The following is a 23,765-nucleotide window of genomic DNA, read 5'->3' on the forward strand; positions in this document are numbered from 1 at the left end:
TCGTCTGTGTGCCACAGTTTTGTCTGATCCATATGTTTCCTGCATGTTTGCTCATTTTTGAGCTTGACAATAAATACTCTGTTGCCCTCCTTGGCTATGACAGTACCAGCGATCCACTTGAGACCCTGACCATAATTCAGAACATATACAGGATCATTTATAGAAATATCGCGTGACACAGCTGCACGATCGTGATAACCTTGCTGACTTTGTCTTCTATATTCAACATGATTATTCAAGTCAGGTTGTACAAGAGATAGCTTGGTCTTAAGACCTCTCCATCATTAGTTCAGCAGGCGAGACTCTGGTAAGCATGTGTGGTCTTGTCCTGTAACTAAGCAGTATGCATGACAGGCAGGTCTGCAGTGACCCTTGGGTTACTTGCTTCATACTTTGCTTTATGATTTGGACAGCACGTTCTGCTTGCCCATTGGATGCAGGTTTGAACGGTACTGACCTTACATGTTTGATACCATTGAGTTTCATGAACTCTTGAAACTCCTGACTTTGAAGCATAATCCGTTGTCGCTAACAACGATGTCAGACAGACCATGTGTCGCGAACATGACACTGAGATTCTCAATGGTAGCTGTGGATGTGCTGGATGACATGATTATACACTCTATCCACTTCGAATATGCATCCACCACAACTAAAAACATCTTCCCCAGGAAGGAATCTGCAAAGTCTATGTGGATCCTGGACCATGGTTTGGACGGCCATGACCACAGACTCAGCGCCGATTCCGCTGGTGCTTTGCTGAGCTGCATGCAAGTGTTGCACTGATGCACATGATTCCAGCTCAGAGTCAGTTCCCAGCCACCATACATGAGACCTGGCGATGGCTTTCATCATTACAATGCCGGGATGTGTGCTATGTAGCTCATGTACAAATTTCTCTCTCTCTTTCTTGGGCATAACGACACAATTGCCCCACAGTATACAATCTGACAGTTCGTCTTTGCGACGAATGTAAGGTTTGGTCTCCTCGCACATTTGCTTGTGCATGGCAGACCAATCACCTTTTGAGGATGCAACTCTTCACCACCGATAAAATCAGGTCCTGGCTGGTCCTGGCCGTGACAGGGGTTCCTTCACTCTCAAAAGCATCCGTAACTAACGATAGGTCTGCCGGTTGTGGCGTTTCCACCTCCAGTGTGAGCAACAGCAGATGGCTCAAAGCATCGGCATAATTCTTGGTGCCAGGTCTATGGCGAATGACATAATCATAAGCGGATAATGTCAGCGCCCACCTCTGGATGCGGAATGAAGCATTAGTATTGATACCTTTGTTTTCAGAAATGAGCGGCTTGGGATCTGTCTCCAGTTCAAACCGAAGACCAAGTAGGTAATGATGCATCTTTTTAACCCCATACACACAGGCTAGTGCTTCTTTCTCTACCATGCTGTCGGCTCTTTCCGCTTTAGACAAACTTTTTGAAGCATACGCGACTGGTTAAAGTTTAACCGACTCATTAGCTTGTTGGAGTACGCAACCAATTCCATATGACAAAGCATCACAGGCCAATTACTAAACATTTACATGGGTCACAATGTACCAGCAGCTTGCTGGAGTAAAGCAGATTAGTGGCTTTCTCAAAAGCTCTATCTTGAGACGCACCCTACACCCAGTTGTCGCCTTTTCTCAGCAGCATGTGCAGTGGTTCTAATAAGGTGCTCAATTTAGGTAGGAAGTTACCGAAGTAGTTGAATAGCCCCAGGAACGAATGCAGATCCGTCACATTCTGCGGCTTGGGTGCATTCTTGATGGCCTTGGTTTTCGTGTCTGTGAGCCTAATGCCGTCACCAACAATTTTCCTCCCCAGGAATTTGACCTCTGGTGCCATGAAGACGCACTTTGAGCGTTTCAGTCTGAGTCCCACTTTGTCCAGACGATTTAGAACCTCTTCCAAGTTGTTCAGATGTTCCTCTGAGTCACGACCTGTGATCAGGATGTCATCTTGGAACACGACGGTTCTGGGAACGGACTTCAGTAGACTCTCCATGTTCCTCTGAAATATTGCTGCAGCCGAGCGAATTCCAAAAGGGCACCTGTGATAAATAAGCAGACCTTTATGTGTGTTAATGCATGTAAGTCTCTTCAACGTGTCGACCAGCTTCTGTGTCATGTAGGCCGACGTCAAGTCCAGTTTGGTGAACGACTTCCCCCCGGCTAGTGTTGCAAACAAGTCATCAGTCTTCGGTAACGGGTACTGACCCTGTTTCGAAACCCTGTTGATCGTAGCCTTGTATTCTCCACAGATTCTGACTGTGCCACCACTTTTCAGCACAGGAACAATGGAGCTGGCCCATTCATTAAATTCAACTCGTGATATGATCCCTTCATGCTGGAGTCTGTCCAGTTCAATTTCGACCTTCTCTCTCGTCATATACGGAACTGCCCGAGCTTTATGATGGACGGGTCTTGCATCCGAGTCCACGTGGATCTGCACCTTGGCTCCCGTGAAGTTGCCGATGCCCGGTTCGAACACGAGAGGAACTTGCTCAGTACTTGCGCACATGTATCTTTCTCCGACGACAACGACTGGACGTCGTTCCAATCGCATCTGATTTTGTCAAGCCAGTTCCTGCCGAACAGCGTTGGGCCATTGCCTGGGACAATCCATAGCAGTAACTCTTGAACTGCACCGTCATACGACACTTTAATTGTGGCACTGCCAGTCACCATTATGAGTTCTTTGGTGTACGTGCGCAACTTGGCATTGACTGGACTCAGCCTGGGCCTCACAGCCTTAGTATCCCACAGCTTGTCAAATGCCCTCTGGCTCACTATCGATTGACTCGCTGCCGTGTCCAGTTCCATCGATACCGGCACCCGATTAAATTTCACGTTGATCATTATCAGTTTGCTCTTCGTTAGGAACGAGTACAATCCATACACTTCCTCTTCTGGTATCTCGGATTAAGTATCCGGATCCGTGCTAGTCTGACCATCATCCTCCATATGGTGTGTCGCAGCACGCTTGCTCATCTGCGGACACTTGCGCTGGAGATGCCCCACTCAGACAGCCTTTGCAACTGTATTGCTTAAATTGGCTGGTGCCGGTGGCTCCCCCACAACTCCAACATGGAGAAATCGGATGCATTCCCACTGGCGGACTTTGGGCAGCCACAGGTTTCATGTACGCAGTCGGGTAGGCCCTGCCACGTGCCGCTCTGCCGAACACTGAATCAATCATATTTACAGTACTTGCCGAGTTTCGATTTTTCACTGCTATCTGCTTTAGACTTCTATCCGTCGTCATGCATGACTGAGCGATTGTGATGGCCCTGTTCAAGTCCAACGTTCCTCTGCCAGTAGTTTACGCAGGATCACCTCGTGATTGATGCCGATTACAAAAGTCCTGTAGCATGTCTGCCAATACAGCCCCGAACTTACACGGTCCCGCTAGACATCTCAGGTCGGCAACAAATTTCACCGCATTCTGGCTCTCTGATCGAACGTGCGTGTAAAATCTGTATCTCGAGATGATGCCTTCGTCTGGCTTAAGGTGGTCCTGTACCAGTGTACACAATTCTTCATACATCTTCTCTGTTGGACTCACAGACAGGAGTAGATTCTTTATCAGACCATAAATTTTTGGACTGCAAACCTCGAGGAACACCGCCCGGCGCCGATCTGCATTTTGTTGGCCACGAAGAACTGGCTCAAACGGCTCACAAAGTCTGCCCAATCTTCACCTCCCAAAAATCACTCCAACAATCCAATTGTGCTCATTTTTACATGCAAAGGTTCTTGTTGCCTCATCGCCAAATGTTGTATATGCAATAACTGTTAGACTGAGTACTGCTTAACTCCAAGAGGTATGACTTTGGCTCTGCTTTATTACGGCCCAAAGTGCATATATACAAAATGGCTGGCCTTTTATAAGTGTGCAGCCCAATGGCCTCCAACAGTGACGCCATTTTGTGGCTAGTGGCTAGTGATCCCAAAAGTACATACATGACAGTTGTGTAGATTACTTTTTATTTCCTCTGGTTAATGCAAGGATGTTGAATGAAATCATGTTATACACAACAAAAGCCAAAGAAAAGAAAAAATAATTAAGGGTTTGATTTTACAGCTCAAAATGGATAATGAAAGCTCCAGGAATGCTGTAGTTTGATCATATACTGTTGACATTTTGCCTTTAGTGAAATTAGCAATTAATGATCTGGCACCAATCAATCACATTATGGTGAATTAGAGTGTTTACGTTTAGCCATTAATGTTGGAAAAATAAATTTAAAAATGAAATTTAAATTTTAAATGAATACAGATACACCATCCTATTTGAGCAAATCTATATACTCTTGCTACAGAGGTAGAATTCCTATGCAAAGCTATGGAACAACATGGCTAACATTCAGGATATGTGAACTTACTATTCTGACCTCATGGCCTTTGCCCTCAATATTTTTGAGCCTGTTGCTAAAATTATTGTATAAACAATTGAAGTATCAGTTGAAAAATAAAATCAGTGCAGGGACAGTATTTTGTGATTGTGTCCTATTGGAACAACTGGTTTTCGAGGAGGCCATTTTCACCTGAACTTTGCGCAGTTTTAGTAAAATGAGCTACAGCTTGCAATAATGAATAAGCACAGCTGTGAAGCAGTTACTGAAGCATGAATTCCTGTGATCATGATAGCATCATTATATATATTTCAATGATGTTGATTATCGTTTCCTTGGGTTCTTGGCGATACTAAGATACTGTGTATAAGGTGTTCCACTTGCAAAATGACTCCTCCCCGTATCGCATCCCCAAAAATCCATGCAGTGGTGCGAGGAGGAGCAGAGCCAAAGCCCAGAGGAATGCACTGAAATGATAGTGCTGGATCCTCTGTTTGGAGAATATGCTAGGAGAGAAACCCAAGGAAGGATGATGTGACCTGTGTAGATAATACCACCCCGCCCCCACCCCCAGCCCCTGTATTGCTTAAGCCATGAAGAGGGCATTACAATTACAACAACAACTTGCATTTATGTCACGACTTTAATGTAGTAAAACATTCCAAGGTACTTCACATGAGCATTATCAAACAAAATGTGACACCAAACCACATAACTAGGAATTGGTCAAAGAGGTAGGTTTTAAGGACATCTAGAGAGCTAGAGAGGCGGAGAGGTTAGGGAGCGATTTCCAGAGCTTAGGTCCTAGGCAGCTTAAAGCAAGGCCACCAATGGTGGAACAATTAAAATCAGAGACATACAAAAGGCCAGAATTGAGAAGCACAGAGATCTCGGAGGGTTATAGGGCTGGAGGAGGTGACAGAGATAGGGAAGGATGAGGCCATGGAGGGATTTGAAAACGAGGATGAGAATTTTTAAATCGAGGTGTTGCTGGACCGGGATTTGATGTAGGTCAGTGAGCACAGGGGTGATGGGTGAACGGGACTTGGTGCTAGTTAGGACATGGGCAGCAGAGTTTTGGATGAGCTTAAATTTCTGGTGGGTGGAAAATGGGAGGCCGGCCAGGAGAGCATTGTCAAGTCTAGTGGTAGCAAAGGCATGGATGAGGTTTTCAGCAGCAGTTGAGCTGAGGCAGGGTCAGAGACGGGCGATGTTAGTGTCAAGTCTTACACGTGTGTGTGTGTATATATAGATACTTAGAATTTTTGAAAATAATAACCAAGTACACACTAAACATTATTTTCTACCTTAGAAGGATTTGAAGAATGCAAAGCTGAAATATTAAGAACATAAGAATTAGGAACAGGAGTAGGCCATCTAGCCCCTCGAGCCTGCTCCGCCACTCAACAAGATCATGGCTGATCTGGCCGTGGACTCAGCTCCACTTACCCGCCCACTCTCCATAACCCTTAATTCCCTTATTGGTTAAAAATCTATCTATCTGTGATTTGAATACATTCAATGAGCTAGCCTCAACTGCTTCCTTGGGCAGAGAATTCCACAGATTTACAACCCTCTGGGAGAAGAAATTCCTTCTCAACTCGGTTTTAAATTGGCTCCCCCGTATTTTGAGGCTGTGCCCCCTAGTTCTAGTCTCCCCGATCAGTGGAAACAACCTCTCTGCCTCTATCTTGTCTATCCCTTTCATTATTTTAAATGTTTCTATAAGATCACCCTTCATCCTTCTAAACTCCAACGAGTAAAGACCCAGTCTACTCAATCTATCATCATAAGGTAACCCCCTCATCTCCGGAATCAGCCTAGTGAATATTCTCTACCCCCTCCAAGCCTAGTAAATCCTTCCTTAAGTAAGGTGACCAAAACTGCAAACAGTACTCCAGGTGCGGCCTCACCAATACCCTGTACAGTTGCAACAGGACCTCCCTGCTTTTGTACTCAATCTCTCTCGCAATGAAGGCCAACATTCCATTCGCCTTCCTGGTTACCTGCTGCACCTGCAAACTAACTTTTTGGGATTCATGCACAAGGAACCCCAGGTCCCTCTGCACCGCAGCATGTTGTAATTTCTCCCCATTCAAATAATATTCCCTTTTACTGTTTTTTTTTCCAAGGTGGATGACCTCACATTTTCCGACATTGTATTCCATCTGCCATACCTTAGCCCATTCGCTTAACCTATCTAAATCTCTTTGCAGCCTCTCTGTGTCCTCTACACAACCCGCTTTCCCACTAATCTTTGTATCATCTGCAAATTTTGTTACACTACACTCTGTCCCCTCTTCCAGGTCATCTATGTATATTGTAAACAGTTGTGGTCCCAGCACCGATCCCTGTGGCACACCACTAACCACCGATTATCAACCCGAAAAGGACCCATTTATCCTGACTCTGCTTTTTGTTTGCCAGCCAATTCTCTATCCATGCTAATACATTTCCTCTGACTCCGTGTACCTTTATCTTCTGCAGTAACCTTTTGTGTGGCATCTTATCGAATGCCTTTTGGAAATCTAAATACACCACATCCATCGGTACACCTCTATCCACCATGCTCGTGATATCCTCAAAGAATTTCAGTAAATTAGTTAAACATCATTTCCCCTTCATGAATCCATGTTGCGTCTGCTTGATTGCACTATTCCTATCTAGATGTCCCGCTATTTCTTCCTTAATGATAGCTTCAAGCATTTTCCCCACTACAGATGTTAAACTAACCGGCCTATCGTTATCTGCCTTTTGTCTGCCCCCTTTTTTAAACGGAGGCATTACATTAGCTGCTTTCCAATCCGCTGGTACCTCCCCAGAGTCCAGAGAATTTTGGTAGATTATAACGAATGCATCTGCTATAACTTCCGCCATCTCTTTTAATACCCTGGGATGCATTTCATCAGGACCAGGGGACTTGTCTACCTTGAGATCCATTAGCCTGTCCAGCACTACCCCCCTAGTGACAGTGATTGTCTCAATGTTCTCCCTTTCCACATTCCCGTGACCAGCAATTTTTGGCATGGTTTTTGTGTCTTCCACTGTGAAGACCGAAGCAAGATAATTGTTTAAGGTCTCAGCCATTTCCACATTTCCCATTATTAAATCCCCCTTCTCATCTTCTAAGGGACCAACATTTACTTTAGTCACTCTTTTCCGTTTTATATATCAGTAATAGCTTTTACTATCTGTTTTTATGGTGGGTTTTGTCCAGCCAGGTGACATCCAAGATAATTTTTATATTGGACAGTGACCAGCATTCCCTCTAAGCTGCATGGCAGTGCAGCCAGGGACCGGCTTTTCAAATGTGAATTTTTCTGCATGTGCAAAACTTTGAATGGCCTGTGCAACCCCTGAAAGGGGCCCCACACCCAAAAAAGAATTAGGGGGAACATTGGCAGTGAGTAGGATAATTTTTGATCAACCCTCTATATCTGCAGCCATCAGAGAAACCAAGAAAGCTTTAGAGAATGTGATCGCCTCGCGTCAAACTTTAGACCGAGCAACTAACAAACTTCAGGCAAACTTGACTGATGTACGAACAAATCTCAACACCACGCTGAATGATGCAGCTTGCAAAGCACCTGGAACTGTTGTATATTGTAATGACATAAGGGGCTCATTGGACTCTCTCAATATAAATGCAAACTATAGTCAGGTAAGACATGTTTAAATACTTTCCTCACCCTTCCCTTTCCCCTCTCCCCAATAACTTGTTCAGATTATAGTCTTAACTTTCTCCTTGTCTGCTCCCCCCATTACTACGTTGGGGAGATAAGTGAGTATAGTAATGCTTCTCATTGGTCATTCATTTACCACCTAAGCACAAAGAAAACAACTCATCAGAAATTCAAAAATGAGGAAGCCAATGACAGCATATGTAATTTCTGGAAAGGCTTTTTATAAATATTATTGAAAATTAATTTTCCCTGCCCTTTATCCCATTCCCAATTTGTAAATATTGTTCATGGAGGTAAAACAAAAAGTTAGCAACCTGAGTTATTTAATCAATATAGAAACCTAAAGGTAGAAACTGCACCACCCTATATCACTGTAAATATTACTGGGAATGGTAGCATAGCGTCTATGTTACTGGACTAGTAATTCGGAGGCCTGGGCGAATGATCCAGAGATGTGAGTTCAAATCCTACCATGGCAGCTGGTGAATTTAAATTCAGTAAAATAAATCTGGAATAAAAAGCCAGTAATGGTGACCATGAAACTACGGATTGTCAAAAAACCCATCTAGTTTACTAATGTTCTTTCGGGAAGGAAATCTGCCACCCTTACCTGGTCTGGCTCTTAACTGCCCTATTAGTTGTACCAAAGGATTATCACGACACAGCCTGCAACAGTTCAAGAAGGCAGCTCACCACCTCAAGGGCAAGTAGGAATGGGCAATAAATGCTGGCCTTGCCAGCGATGTCCACACCCTGTGAACAAATAAATTAAAAAAAAACACAATTGTACATGTTGCTGTAGACTTTATCGACTTTTCTGTCTAAATGCAGTTTACAGCTAAATTACAGTATTCACACAATTTTATTTTTGGTTTTGGATGCATGCATTACAAAAATATTTGGGAGACATTTATGAAACAGAAATTCATTTTTCTTGGTAAATTTTGAACAATCATTCTATAGCCATCTGAAATTTTGTTTTTGAATACTTCAGTTACAAGATGTCAACTCTCAACTCACCAAAGTGAATGATGTGCTGAAAACTGATTTTGAAGACTTGATTAATAAGGTAAATAATCTTTTTAACTTGGAACTTTTAACATTCCAATTATGTTATGCTGTCACCTTTGGAGTTCTCCAGGGTGTTGCACTTTTAATGCCATTGCTTTTTAATCTCAACTAAATTCCAAAGTGTTGATACTACTGTATTGAAAATTGTATTATAAGTGATAGATTCTGGGATTTATCTGGTGCCTATTTTTGAATCACAATGTACTATATTTGAAACAAATATAATGTACTGAAGATGAAGCTTGTATCCAAAGATTAAGGGCCCGAAATTGGTCGATATGTAAGGTCCGCCCATTTCCCAGCAGTATGCCGGTGGTACGTCATTTCACACCGCTGGCATACCGTCAAGACCAAAGAGGACAAAATTGGTCAACATTTTTTCAACGGTATGTCAGTGATCTGCATCGGCAGTATGTACCTTAGTCGTTGATCCAGATCGACTTTCTGTTCAATGTGTGGTGCGGCACTGAACTGTGCATGTGTAAATTAAAAAAAAAATAATAATTTTTTAACACAAACATTTTACCCACGATTTCAAAGGTCAGGTCACCCGCACATGTGCTGTGAGTTGAAGAGGGAGAGGAAGAGAGAGAGAGAGAGTGTGAAGAAGCAGCAATGTAGTCAGCGGGCAGTGGGTTTAAAAATACATAGCACAGTGGAAATATATTGCTAACAACTAAATTCTTCACTTTGAAGAAAAGAGATATTTAACAAACCAAAATTCATACCAATAAAAAGATTATGGCAATGTTAAAAAGGACATCGAAGAGTAGGAACATTGAGAAGGAGGACAGGTTGAGAGCACCTGCCTTCGATGAGACGGAGTTACCTGCCCTTCTGGAGCACACAACAGAGAGGTATTCTGAGCTAACCAAGGGATGTCGTGGAAAGCACACGCCCTCCCCTCATCCCCCAAAGGAGTACAACCGAATATGGGACGAGATCAGGGAGGCTGAGTCCTCTAAAAGTACGATGATACACACCGGGGAAAGGTGCTCTAAGAGGTGGAATGACCTGGTGAGAGTAGCAAGAGTAAGTAATTTTATTTATGCATCACCCCCCCCCCCCCGCCATGTGCTATGTACCATGTAAATGTAGGTTCAGTGTTAATGTTATTTAAGGTTACGGCGATGTATTTGTGCTTTTCAGGCAATGACAAGAGGATGGTTTTATGTGTGTGTGTGCGTGCGCATGCGCGCTCTGACAACTTCCACCCTTCAGGATGAGTTCGGGACCTGGAATATTAGGTCCTTCATTGAAACACCTGTGAACTCATCCCTTTTTGGCGTGGAAGCAAGTCATCCTTGATACGAGCGACCGCCTATGATGATGTAATGTAACCCTGACCCCCTCCCCTGGTGCCCAGCTTTATTAAATGTTGTTTTGAACTTCCAGACTCGGATGAGTCAGACCACAGCAACACAGACAACAGATCCACTGCCTCCACCTCTGGTGTCACCCAGCCCTCTCCTGACGAGGAAGAGGAACAAGAACAGCCGCTGATCCGACAGGCAGTGGAGGTGGAGCTGGGGGTAGAGATGGAGGAGGATACACCAGCTCCATGTGGAACAGCTGCTGCATCCTTCACCACGGAGTCTGTATTGAGGGGATTCCCCCATGGCTCCTCTAATTCTGCTGGACAAAGCTGTGTGTAGTAAGGCACCCCCAGTGTTGCAGCGCATTTGCTGCAGCGACGGAGGTTGGTGCAGCAAAGTTCGGTTGCTCTAGGCGTGTACCAGGACAGAGTGCGTCTGTCGCAGGCCAGCGTTGACATAGGTTGAGAGCTGCTCATGGTCATAGCCGCAAACATCGCAGCTCTATCAGAGTGGCAGTCGGAGGATATGTCACGTATGATCACCGCGATGGAGCGGGCCGTCGAAGCCATGCGGCAATCGACAGGATCAGGACATGGCGCAGAACTCCCCCTCCCCCCCCCCCCCCCGTGCCATTATAGTTAGGTTGACAGCACCTGAGGGTGGGGAGCTGCCATCATCTCCCAGCCCTGAAGCTTCTCCTGAGGCCCCAGTTATTGCACCTGCAATGTCTGACCCCCCCACCCCAACGACAGCAATGCCGACTTGGTATCAACACGGGGCGATCCATACCCAGGGGCACTGGGAAAGGGAAGGGCGGGAGTAAGAAAGGGGAGAATAATCCCAAGGGTGGTGTAGCAAGTGGAAGGGGCCAAGGGTGTGGGCGGGGAAAGTAAAGGGTCTTCTTTTTGTTATAATTGAAGTTTTATTTGTAAAAGTTGTTAAAGTTTTGTTACAGTTGTTTTCTAGTTAACAACTTTAACAAATTTAAGTTTTACAAAGTTTTAAAATTGTATATTTTTTTTATATTTTTACATAAATGTTTGAATTGAATTTAAGCACCCTTGTACAGTATCAAACTTTTCTCTGAAGATCCTTTGCGGGTAAGGCCTCCTCTCCTCATCATCATTTTGCGACCTCTTCCCTTACCCTTATAACTCTGCTCAATAAACTTCCTCGCATCTGGTTCTTCCATTAGACAGGTTGTCAGCAAAGCAGGCTGAGATAATATAGACCCCATTCTTTTTAAATCTCCACAATATTTTTCGATGAAAAAAAATGACTAAAATGCCTTTCTAAAGTTACTTAGTAATAGTAAATATATCTTTTCCAATCAAAATCACACTGTAAAATCACTGTTCACCTCAGAGATATAGAAGTGATGCTTTAGCTGACAGTTTCCGATTTCCAAAATGGCGGATCCGTGCACTCTGCCCATTCCCGCCCACTTACCATTGCGTAAAACCACCTTTTCCAGGACAGTATCCAGCTCCGGTGGTATATCGGCGGTATGCGATGAAAATTGGACTGTTTGGGCGGTATGCAGGCGGTCCTGCACGGCGGACAGTGTGCATACCGCTCGGCGGTATGTCAATGATGAATATTCTGCTGAGCGGTGTGTCAGTGTTTTTTGACCCAAATCGCATTTTTGGGCTGTATGTCGGCGATTAGGGGCGGTATGTTGACCAATTTCAGACCCTAAGTATTATCTGGGTGTGTACTTTTTTGGTTTTAAAGACTAATGATAATTTCTTCAGATGACCTTTAATTTCTTTAAGGGAATCTGCAGCAGGTGAACTTAGAAACAGCTGCAATTTACAGAGGAAAAAGCATGTAGAAAAATAATAGTGGAGATATTAAAGTAGTGGTAGCAAGTCATAGTTTGATAGTTTGGGAAATCTGCAGGTGCTAGAAGCTGAAATGTATGTCCATGTGCTTGTGTAACCTAATGGGGGAGATTTTGTGGTGGGTATGAAGACGTGCTCGGAATACGTCATCATACCACCTTTGAGATTGACTGCAAGTTCAGGATTTCCACGCATGCACTAACTTGAACTTGCGATCTGTTAAGTAGAAACATAGAAAATAGGTGCAGGAGCAGGCCATTCAGCCCTTCTAGCCTGCACCGCCATTCAATGAGTTCATGGCTGAACATGAAACTTCAGTACCCCCTTCCTGCTTTCACGCCATACCCCTTGATCTCCCGAGTAGTAAGGACTTCATCTAACTCCCTTTTGAATATATTTAGTGAATTGGCCTCAACTACTTTCTGTGGTAGAGAATTCCACAGGTTCACCACTCTCTGGGTGAAGAAGTTTCTCCTTATCTCGGTCCTAAATGGCTTACCCCTTATCCTTAGACTGTGACCCCTAGTTCTGGACTTCCCCAACATTGGGAACATTCTTCCTGCATCCAACCTGTCCAAACCCGTCAGAATTTTAAACGTTTCTATGAGGTCCCCTCTCACTCTTCTGAACTCCAGTGAATACAAGCCCAGTTGATCCAGTCTTTCTTGATAGGTCAGTCCCACCATCCCGGGAATCAGTCTGGTGAATCTTCGCTGCACTCCCTCAATAGCAAGAATGTCCTTCCTCAAGTTAGGAGACCAAAACTGTACACAATAATCCAGGTGTGGCCTCACCAAGGCCCTGTACAACTGTAGCAACACCTCCCTGCCCCTGTACTCAAATCCCCTCGCTATGAAGGCCAACATGCCATTTGCTTTCTTAACCGCCTGCTGTACCTGCATGCCAACCTTCAATGACTGATGTACCTTGACACCCAGGTCTTGTTGCACCTTCCCTTTTCCTAATCTGTCACCATTTAGATAATAGTCTGTCTCTCTGTTTTTACCACCAAAGTGGATAACCTCACATTTATCCACATTATACTTCATCTGCCACGCATTTGCCCACTCACCTAACCTATCCAAGTCACTCTGCAGCCTCATAGCATCCTCCTCGCAGCTCACACTGCCACCCAACTTAGTGTCATCCGCAAATTTGGAGATACTACATTTAATCCCCTCGTCTAAATCATTAATGTACAATGTAAACAACTGGGGCCCCAGCACAGAACCCTGCGGTACCCCACTAGTCACTGCCTGCCATTCCGAAAAGTACCCATTTACTCCTACTCTTTGCTTCCTGTCTGCCAACCAGTTCTCAATCCACATCAGCACACTACCCCCAATCCCATGTGCTTTAACTTTGCACATTAATCTCCTGTGTGGGACCTTGTCGAAAGCCTTCTGAAAGTCCAAATATACCACATCAACTGGTACTCCTTTGTCCACTTTATTGGAAACATCCTCAAAAAATTCCAGAAGATTTGTCAAGCATGAACTCCCTTTCACAAATCCATGCTGACTTGGACCTATCATGTCACCATTTTCCAAATGCGCTGCTATGACATCCTTAATAATTGATTCCATCATTTTACCCACTACTGAGGTCAGGCTGACCGGTCTATAATTCCCTGCTTTCTCTCTCCCTCCTTTTTTAAAAAGTGGGGTTACATTGGCTACCCTCCACTCGATAGGAACTGATCCAGAGTCAATGGAATGTTGGAAAATGACTGTCAATGTATCCGCTATTTCCAAGGCCAGCTCCTTAAGTACTCTGGGGTGCAGTCCATCAGGCCCTGGGGATTTATCAGCCTTCAATCCCATCAATTTCCCCAACACAATTTCCCGACTAATAAAGATTTCCCTCAGTTCCTCCTCCTTACTAGACCCTCTGACCACTTTTATATCCGGAAGGTTGTTTGTGTCCTCCTTAGTGAATACTGAACCAAAGTACTTGTTCAATTGGTCTGCCATTCCTTTGTTCCCTGTTATGACTTCCCCTGATTCTGACTGCAGGGGACCTATGTTTGTCTTTACTAACCTTTTTCTCTTTACATACCTATAGAAACTTTTGCAATCCGCCTTAATGTTCCCTGCAAGCTTCTTCTCGTACTCCATTTTCCCTGCCCTAATCAAACCCTTTGTCCTCCTCTGCTGAGTTCTAAATTTCTCCCAGTCCCCAGGTTCGCTGCTATTTCTGGCCAATTTGTATGCCATTTCCTTGGCTTTAATACTATCCCTGATTTCCCTAGATAGCCACGGTTGAGCCACCTTCCCTTTTTTATTTTTACGCCAGACAGGAATGTACAATTGTTGTAATTCATCCATGCGGCCTCTAAATGTCTGCCATTGCCCATCCACAGTCAACCCCTTAAGTATCATTAGCCAATCTATCTTAGCCAATTCATGCCTCATACCTTCAAAGTTACCCTTCTTTAAGTTCTGGACCATGGTCTCTGAATTAACTGTTTCATTCTCCATCCTAATGCAGAATTCCACCATATTATGGTCACTCTTCCTCAAGGGGCCTCGCACAATGAGATTGCTAATTAATCCTCTCTCATTACACAACACCCAGTCTAAGATGGCCTCCCCCCTAGTTGGTTCCTCGACATATTGGTCTAGAAAACCATCCCTTATGCACTCCAGGAAATCCTCCTCCACCGTATTGCTTCCAGTTTGGCTGGCCCAATCTATGTGCATATTAAAGTCACCCATTATAACTGCTGCACCTTTATTGCATGCACTCCTAATTTCCTGTTTGATGCCCTCCCCAACATCACTACTACTGTTTGGAGGTCTGTACACAACTCCCACTAACGATTTTTGCCCTTTAGTGTTCTGCAGCTCTACCCATATAGATTCCACATCATCCAAGCTAATGTCTTTCCTAACTATTGCATTAATCTCCTCTTTAACCAGCAATGCTACCCCACCTCCTTTTCCTTTTATTCTATCCTTCCTGAATGTTGAATACCCCTGGATGTTGAGTTCCCAGCCCTGATCATCCTGGAGCCACGTCTCCGTAATCCCAATCACATCATATCTGTTAACATCTATTTGCACAGTTAATTCATCCACCTTATTGCGGATACTCCTTGCATTAAGACACAAAGCCTTCAGGCTTGCTTTTTTAACACCCTTTGTCCTTTTAGAATTTTGCTGTACAGTGGCCCTTTTTGTTCTTTGCCTTGGGTTTCTCTGCCCTCCACTTTTCCTCATCTCCTTTCTGTCTTTTGCTTTTGCCTCATTTTTGTCTCCCTCTGTCTCCCTGCATAGGTTCCCATCCCCCTGCAATATTAGTTTAACTCCTCCCCAACAGCACTAGCAAACACTCCCCCTAGGACATTGGTTCCGGTCCTGCCCAGGTGCAGACCGTCCGGTTTGTACTGGTCCCACCTCCCCCAGAACCAGTTCCAATGCCCCAAGAATTTGAATCCCTCCCTGCTGCACCACTGCTCAAGCCATGTATTCATCTGCGCTATCCTGTGATTCCTACTCTGACTAGCACGTGGCACTGGTAGCAATCCCGAGATTACTACTTTTGAGGTCCTACTTTTTAATAACGACTTAACAGATGATACGCAACAACGGGGAAGTACTCATTGCTGGTGCAGAGTTGGGCTAATTGCCCTCCAATTTCCAGCAATTACGGATGAAAATTACGGTTAGTGAAAGCAGAGCCTGTTTCACTGTGAAATGAACCAACTTTCTGTTCTTTTTCAGGTTATTTGTGATGATTAATGAAGCTCTATTCATGGCAAAAATAATAAGAGTTTGCATCCAGCCAGGATCATATCTTTAAAAGTTAGCAACCATGGTTAAAGAATATTGTAAGGCTATAAATCTTCTCTCGATGTGGTTCAGAAAAACCTAAAATGGTTTAAGGAGTGTATTTTAAAAAATTTATCAAAAGATTATTTTATTTTAGACAGGCAGTAATATAATTTATTACTGAATTAAGGGTCATCGACGCAAAACGTTAACTCTGCTTCCTCTCAGATGCTGCCTGACCTGCTGAGATTTCCAGCTTTTTCTGTTTTTATTCCAGATTCCAGCATCCGCAGTATTTTGCTTTTGTTGCAGTAATGTGATTTGATATGTTAAATAAATACGGTTTAATTAATGAAAATAAAACATCTAATCAATTTGCACCCTCCCCCATTATATGTAGAAGCACCCTCTTGTCCTCTATCACCTTATTCTGCAACTTTATTCCCCTGTATACCAGTATCTCATTGAACAATTAACTGTAAAAGCCTGATTCTGGTTCCTACATATCTATTGAGAGGAAACTCGGCGCTTCCACTGAATGGAGTACCAGGCCCACGTGATCCCAGGTACGCTTCCGCACATGCTGCGCCCCTGGGATCCGTGGGCCATTGCAATGCCCTCGAGCATACAGCATCAGAGTAAGTTCGCGAAGGATGGTCCCCATCAGCTAAGTTCATCTATTATGTTCGGATGCGTGTGGTGTACTACCAACTGCAAAATCTGCCCCTACGGTATACGCAGCTGCATCTAGTGTGCTCAAGTGTGGAATAAAGTCCCATCAGAAGCAGTTCTATGTTAGTTAAATCCTTCAAAAAAAAAGCTGTTTGAATTAAGAATGTAACTGAGGCCAGATGAAGTAATCAAATACTGTACACAAGTGTACCCTGACTTGGAAATATATCACCATTCCTTCATTGTCGCTGGGTTAAAATCCTGGAACTCCCTCCCTAACAGCACTGTGGGAGTACCTTCACCATACAACTGCAGCAGTTCAAGAAAGCGGCTCACCACCACCTCAAGGGCAATTAGGGATGGGGCATTAAATGCTGGCCTTGCCAGCGACGCCCACATCCCAGGAACGAATTTAAAAAAAAAAATCTTTCAGTCTGATTGGTTAAGGAGATACGTCATTGATTTCCCTGTTCACTCCAGTCCCAGATGCTCTGTTTCCCTCACTGTGACATTTTCAGCTTGCACTTTCAACAACTTACCATGTAAAACATTTTTAAAAACCTGATCATGCAAGGGCAAGTCTAACTAATGGCAGATACCGTTAAATTCACACCAACAGCAAATTACAGCTCTATATGTCTTGCATTCTTCACGGCCATGTCTTTTTCCTTAACTAAGAAGTGGCTGTACAGGAGTACTGTAAAGCGATCTTTCTCCGATCCTCCTCTGGAGAAGTGCCTTCCCTCTGCTCACCTGAGAAGTAACCTGGTTTAAAGCAGGCCATTTAAAAAAAAAATATTCATTTACAGGATGTGTGTGTTGCTGGCAAGATTGGCATTTACTGCCCATCCCTAATTGCCCTTGAGAAGGTGATGGTGAGCTGCTGCCTTGAATTGCAGCAGTCCTTGTGGTGAAGTTACTCCCACATTGCTGACTTTGTCGTAGTGGTTTAGTACAACTGAGTGGCTTGCTAGGCCATTTCAGAAGGCAGTTAAGAGTCAACCACATTGCTGTGGGTCTGGAGTCACATATATGCCAGACCGGGTAAGGACGGCAGATTTCCTTCCCTAAACGACATTAGTGAACTAGTTGGGTTTTTACGAAAATCCGTTAGTTTCATGATCACCAATACTGATACTAGCTTTTTAATTCCAGATTTTAAAAAAATTAACTGAATTTAAATTCCCCAGCTGCCACAGTGGGATTTGAATTTAAGTCTCTGGATTATTACTGTAAGCCTCTTGATTACCAGTCCAGTAACATAATCTGTACCCCCTTAGTCATATGAAAATTGGTTGTATCTAACACTTAGCATTATAATGTGTTGGTCCATCAATGCAGTATGGCACAGCACTGAACAATTGTAGTGTATTATAGTTCAACAAAAAAAAATTACGTGAGCTTTCATGCTCGTTGGGGTAAGAAATGTAATGTTGGCATCTAGAGTCAGTATGAAGCACTTTCATCTTTGTTATAGTATAGCTTGTTGCAGAGAAAAATGCTGTAAACCCAAACTCAGAAGACCACATCCTGCAGAGCCTATGCGAATCTGTTAATTTTCCACACCAGCCATCGACATTAATTCTCTGCATTTTTGATTTTGTGCATAAATTTGTCTTTTGCTTAAACAATTAGTGGCAACATTCAATAGCTTAACTGGTGGGACTGAGATTGCCAACTTATGCTGAATAATGGCTACCATTGTTGTATGTGTCTGTAGCCATAAAGAAATGAGTTGGAATTGACCAAACTTAGTCCATGAAACCAAATCCTTGCAGAGTGAGAGCAGACATTCCTATCAGTCAGAGGAGGGATGACACATGTGCCTCTCAACTAATGTTCATAATGAACGTAGCTTAATTATCGTAGAATCATACAGCACAGAAAACCATTCAGCCCATCATGCATGTTCTGGCTCTTTGAAAGAGCTATCCAAATAGTCCCAAAAAGTCCAATTCCTTTTTGAAAGTTTTTTTTTTAATTGATTCATTCATGGAATGTGGGTGTCACTGGCATAGCCAGCATTTATTGTCCATCCCAATTATCCTTGAGAAGGTGGTGGTAAGCCACCGCCTTGAACCGCTGTAGTCAGTGTGGTGAAGGTACTCCTACAGTGTGTTGGAAAGGAATTCCAGAATTTTGACCCAGCGATGATGAAGGAACGGCAATGTATTTCCAAGTGTAATGTTGGCATCTCGGGTCGGTGTGTAACTTGAAAAACCCAGGTATGTCCTGACCAAGTTACTATTGAATCTGCTTCCACCATCCTTTCAGATAGTGAATTCCAGATCGTAACAACTTGTTGCGTTAATTAAAAAAATTATTATTTTCATTTCTCCCCTAGAATTTTTGCCAATGATCTTAAATTATTTCATTAAATATTTTCTCGTGCTGCTGAGAACATGATAAAAATATCTGTTTGCACTGTTGGTTCATATGTTGTTAATTTATTTATATCATTCTAGGGACATTCAGCATTTAATAATACTGCAGAAGTGATTCAAAATGAAACCAAGTCTATTTCAGCAGGTACAGTTATAGAAATATTTAATGCTCTGCATTTTTTATTTTGCACATAAATTTGTCTTTTGCTTAAATGAACAATGAGTGGTGGCACTCAGTTGCTTAACTGATAGTTTATTGCAAGAAAATGTGTGGAACATATGACTGCAAAAGAGTGCGAATTTCTAGTATCGTTTTTTAATTAATTTCTACTAAACTTTTTTTCTGGTGTATTTCTCTTGTTTACGACATCATCTTCTCATTTTTGCAGCATTCCCTCGTAAGTTTAAGCAAAACCCAAGTGCTGTATGGAAAAGCTATGACATACTGTGCCATTTTGTGTTTGCCTGTAATGCACGAGAGTCACAGTTTTCTAATTCCATTGCAATCTGTTTGTGGAAGATACACTAACAACCCCTCTTATCCGGGACCTGGTGTGTGCTGGATAAAGGATTTTACTGGACAAGGGGAGGTCACGTTAAATTGGATGTGTTGGGGTAGAAAGGAGATTTCTCTCCTTTAAAGGTGGACTCCCTGATATAAGGAATCGACACTCCCGCCCGTATAACGACCACGGAATCCATCAAACGAAACCTTCGGTACAACTGGTTTATTTTGAGCAAATGCAAGGGAAAGTTCAAACGTGAACCTTCAAAGTACAAGAGGTTTCAATTACAATTATACAGCTTTTCGAGGGGTGCTACCCTCCTACAAAACCATCGATTGGTCTACTGCTATCAGCGAAGTTACATTGATTTGTTGGCTCTTATCAGGCTAGCTCTGGTTCATTCCCACCTGTCTATCTCTCATCACATGTCAATCATGCTGTTCAGTGATGTGAACTTTGCCATAGTCCCTATGACATGTGAAGTAACTCTTCCAAAAATACTGGCTTCCTTATCCATTCCCGAGAGTCCCGAACTAATTGTTTGCAGTCTATGTTCCAGACTGTTGCCCTTGGTGGACTTACTTAGGTAAATCTATACTCAAGTTCACACTATGAATGGTTCATTACCTATCAGGCTTCACTATTCCCTTCTTACTAGCCCAGTGTAAGCGAATGTATAAGCGTGCTTTACATACATAAGCGGATTATACATAACCATTCAATATTACAATCCATACCATAAGACAGAGGAACTCCCGATTTCCTCAGAACCTCCTAATTCCCTTTAACCACCTTACTCAAGTGTACTTTTTTCCCCCTTACTATCCCTCCCTAATGGCCCTCGGCTATATGCCCAAGATAGGCCATTTCCCAATTACTTCCTCATGGGTGAGCTTTCCAGGGTTGTCCTTTCGCTTGGGTAGCGCTACCTCCCGAGCTGCAGGACCTACCTGTTGGCTTTCCCATCAATGTTATACTAAATAAGTCCTTTCTGCCGGATTGCCTAATTTCCCTTTATTCAATGTTTTAACTGTAGTACGGACTAGGGCCTGCCTCTTACATATGTCACACTTTTTATAGGATAATACTAGCAAGGTGAGTTCCCTTGCACAACAACCAGTACATTGAGTCCAGCATAGTTTGTGTATAAGTTCTTTCTTGCCAACATTTTCTCGGTGCTTGAATTATGCCCCGCCTGGGGTATTCTCTGTTTCTTCTATTTCCTCAACTTGGGGTCTTCTCTATGTTGTTGAATTCTCTTTCATTGTGTCCAGTTCAGTCAAGTTTGTTCCTCATTCAGTTCGAGTATCGGTTTTCCTTGTGGCCCAATGGCCTTCGCATAACCTCCTCGGGTAATGTCCATCAGTGTCTCATAGATGGTTTCCTCCTTTAGTTCAGGGGTTATAATAAACCCTTTTGTATCTGTCTCGTTAAGCGGAGTAAAGCAGAAGTCAGTATCCATAATGGTGCATGAGGTGTTCCTTTCTTCATTTCAGTTGCTGGGGTGCTCACACATCAATCTCCATTTCCTTGTGGAACAGTGGTAATTTCATAGTCCCGTGTTAGGGGGGTGATACTCACAGTGCACCCGTCCACTTGGTCATATCCACAGTCATCTTTGATCATTTGTAGTGGATCTCGACATAAAACAACTTGGTTATTTTTATAACCATCATCTATGCTGAGACTCTTAGTACTGTTCTCTTCAGTTACATTTCTGGATTGTCATGGTACAGCACACGAGTTTCTCCTACATTGTTTGGTGTAGAGGATCTCCCTTTGTCACATCATACTGTGGTATAGATAATACAAAACCTATTATATCCTTATTTCTCTCCAACAATCCTTGTAAAGTTCGTGTTAGGGCTTCAACTCAATCATCTATCGTGTGCAGGTCAATAGTGTTTACCGTCGCAACTCCCGCCGAATATCCCGCGCCTACCATTTTTCGTATCCCTCTTCCTCAGTCCCGCTTTTTACCTGACCCTCTTTCCTCATTAAACTTCATGGTTTTTGATTCAGGGCCTTTAAGAGCCTGCAAGGTCAGGTTTTTATACAGGCTTATAGTGTTTAACCCACAGAAGTTGGGAATGGTTAAGTCTGTTAAATTTAGGAATACAGTAGTTATTTGCTGACATGCCCCGAAGTGTGCCTTATCCTTGGTCTGCCTTATCAATCCCCCTTTTGTCCCAGCGTTCATAGTTGGACACGTTTGTGGTGCTGAGGGTGTGGTGGTCGGGACCCTGGTAGTGCTCACTGTTGCCTTCCCCCGGGTGCAGTATCTTTGTCCCTCCTGATTATAAAACATGAATTATTGGTCCCGTATTACTGGACCATCCCCAATGTTGTTTCGTTTCCTCGTTACGTTGTTTTATGCCCGTTATTTAAATCTACTGTTGCTCCGTCTGTCACCATCAGTGTTTTTGATTCTTTATCACAACTAATGTCGCCCGAGTCCCTGTAATACAGGCCTTGCCGTCCCTCAGCCTGCTGTCCTTGATATGAGGCTGCAGTACCCCACGTTGTTCCCACGAGCACCAGAATCCTGCAAAAAAACAATATTTCCCAGTCGTCACCAGTTAGTTAGTGACCATGCTTTTTTAACATATAACTACACAGGCGCACAATTCCCTTACCATCCTCACCATCACCTGATTGGTCTCTTTGGGGTATTTTTTCTTTCATGTCATTCTCTAAGTCCTTGATTACTTGCTGGTCTCTAGCCTGTGCCTTTAAATCATGTAACTGCTTTCAGAGTTCCATCACAAACCTCCATATCCTGTCTTTATATGGTCTTGCATCCTCACTTCCTGTAATCAAGACTTCTGGCAGTCTTATTGCCTTGGCTAGGTCCGCTTTTAGGGTTCTATTCATTTTCCCTGCGAGGTGTGTACCTTGATTTCTCGTGGCGCAAGCTTCTACCCACTTCATAAACTGGTCTATTATAACTAGGCAGTGTGACTTCCCGTTGTTGCTGGGTAACGGTCCAGTAAACTCTATCTAAGTTTTCCCAGGGTCGTTCCTGCCGGGGCTGATGTCCCATTTTAACCTTACATCCCCCACGCACCCCCCTCCCCAGGTTGTATTTTGCGCATGTCAGGCACCTTCTGCAGTGGTTCTTTATATCTCTACCCATTCTCTTCCACCACCCGCATCTGGACATCGAGCTTATTATGTTGATCAATATTACAATCCATACCATAAGACAGAGGAACTCCCGATTCCTCAGAACCTCCTAATTCCCTTTAACCACCTTACTCAGTGTACTTTTTTCCCCCTTACAGGATGGTACAGGTAGTGAGCAAGAGGATATCGGGGCTGTCTGGCTTGGGGGCTGGGAGTGCGGCAGAGAGATCGTGGAGGCGGGGGGGTGGCGGTGGATCGTGAAGTCAGGCCAGTGATTGCGGGAGTCGGCAGCAAGGAAGGACTTCAATTTCTTCATGTCAGAGTTCTGCGCGTGCGCCATCCGGCGGCCGGGAATGGTGCCGGATGAGGGGTGGTGCCGGATAGGGGAGGTTCAACCTGTATTTTTATGAATTTGAGTGTCTGCAAAATTGATGAATTTGTACTGATTTTTAACATGTTGGCCTCTGCTCATTTGTGATGGAAAACAGAACACTATACTATGGGTTCAGTTGACTAAAGCAATTTTACTATGTGGAAATTGCAAACTCATGACCAACTCCATAGAAGCCTTCCGTAAACATCCATTTACATTGTCTCATTGTGTTGTTAAATAATGTATTAGCTTGAGTCTACCGTACACTTTTGCAGTTGTGTTTTAGTAAGTGTATATATGTATATGGCGATAAAAGGATATGCTCTCCATACCATGGTGCATAGTGCATTTTCATGAGCCTGTTCCATCTGTCTCAGTCAGCAGTTTACTGATAGAATTGACACAGTTAATGCAGTGTGCATGTGTAGCTGTGCAGGTTTGTATTACTTGTCCTTTGTTTCAGATGCAAAGCGTATGTTTGATGAAGCTGGAGAGATCATTTCAAGTTTGAGTAAGAACTCTGTTATTGATGATATAATCAGTACTACTACTACATATATCAATACCGGTGAGAGATATTTTCTCGAGTATCTTCCATATTTGGAAAAGTATGATTTCTACAGGTAGGCTTTCTCTCAAGCTTTGACTTTTTTTTAAAAAA

The 23,765-nt window shown here is 43.4% G+C and overlaps 1 protein-coding gene across 1 annotated transcript in view; it reads left to right on the plus strand.

Annotated features, from left to right (window-relative positions):
- The window catches only part of prom1a (prominin 1a), a 207,660-nt gene that overhangs the window by 83,390 nt on the left and 100,505 nt on the right, over positions 1-23,765 (plus strand). Inside the window, exons 8-11 of the mRNA XM_070861197.1 lie at positions 7,800-8,017; positions 9,034-9,108; positions 19,181-19,244; positions 23,568-23,727. Coding sequence (XP_070717298.1) covers positions 7,800-8,017; positions 9,034-9,108; positions 19,181-19,244; positions 23,568-23,727 — 517 coding nt within the window. The remainder of the gene's footprint in view (positions 1-7,799; positions 8,018-9,033; positions 9,109-19,180; positions 19,245-23,567; positions 23,728-23,765) is intronic.

Source organism: Pristiophorus japonicus, chromosome 2, assembly GCF_044704955.1.
Source record: "Pristiophorus japonicus isolate sPriJap1 chromosome 2, sPriJap1.hap1, whole genome shotgun sequence".
Taxonomy (NCBI): Eukaryota; Metazoa; Chordata; class Chondrichthyes; family Pristiophoridae; genus Pristiophorus; species Pristiophorus japonicus.